At 67.5% G+C, this 446-nt stretch overlaps 1 protein-coding gene across 1 annotated transcript in view; it reads left to right on the plus strand.

The window, feature by feature from the left end:
• The first annotated feature begins 155 nt into the window (after positions 1 to 155).
• TGIF2 (TGFB-induced factor homeobox 2) overlaps positions 156 to 446 on the plus strand; it is a 5,410-nt gene continuing 5,119 nt past the window's right edge. Inside the window, exon 1 of the mRNA XM_009329360.1 lies at positions 156 to 359. Within this exon, the coding sequence (XP_009327635.1) occupies positions 156 to 359 (204 nt within the window). The remainder of the gene's footprint in view (positions 360 to 446) is intronic.

The following is a 446-nucleotide window of genomic DNA, read 5'->3' on the forward strand; positions in this document are numbered from 1 at the left end:
GAGGGGGTGAGCCGCCCTCCGCCTCCGAGGCGGTGTGGGGGTGTCTGTGGCTGCGTCCCCCCCGCGCTCCCCTGGCCGGGACGCCGCCTGATGCCTGCTCTTTGGTTTCCACCTTGCCAGGCGTTAACCAGGAGAGATCTGCAGGCAGCTCCACCATGTCGGATAGCGACCTCGGGGAGGACGACAGCGCCACATCCCCGGACCCCTCGCAGTCCAACAAGAGGAAGAGAAGGGGCAATCTCCCCAAGGAGTCCGTGAAGATCCTCCGCGACTGGCTGTACGAGCACCGCTTCAATGCCTACCCCTCCGAGCAGGAGAAGCTCAGCCTCTCGGGGCAGACCAGCCTCTCGGTGCTGCAGGTAGGAGCCAGCCCCCCACGTGCTGGGGTCGCCGCTGGGTCCTCTGCCACAGCGCTTGGGATGGGCCGGCCTGGGAGAACCCCACCA

The sequence above is a fragment of the Pygoscelis adeliae genome, unplaced genomic scaffold, assembly GCF_000699105.1.
Source record: "Pygoscelis adeliae isolate BGI_AS28 unplaced genomic scaffold, ASM69910v1 Scaffold407, whole genome shotgun sequence".
In the NCBI taxonomy this organism is placed as follows: domain Eukaryota; kingdom Metazoa; phylum Chordata; class Aves; order Sphenisciformes; family Spheniscidae; genus Pygoscelis; species Pygoscelis adeliae.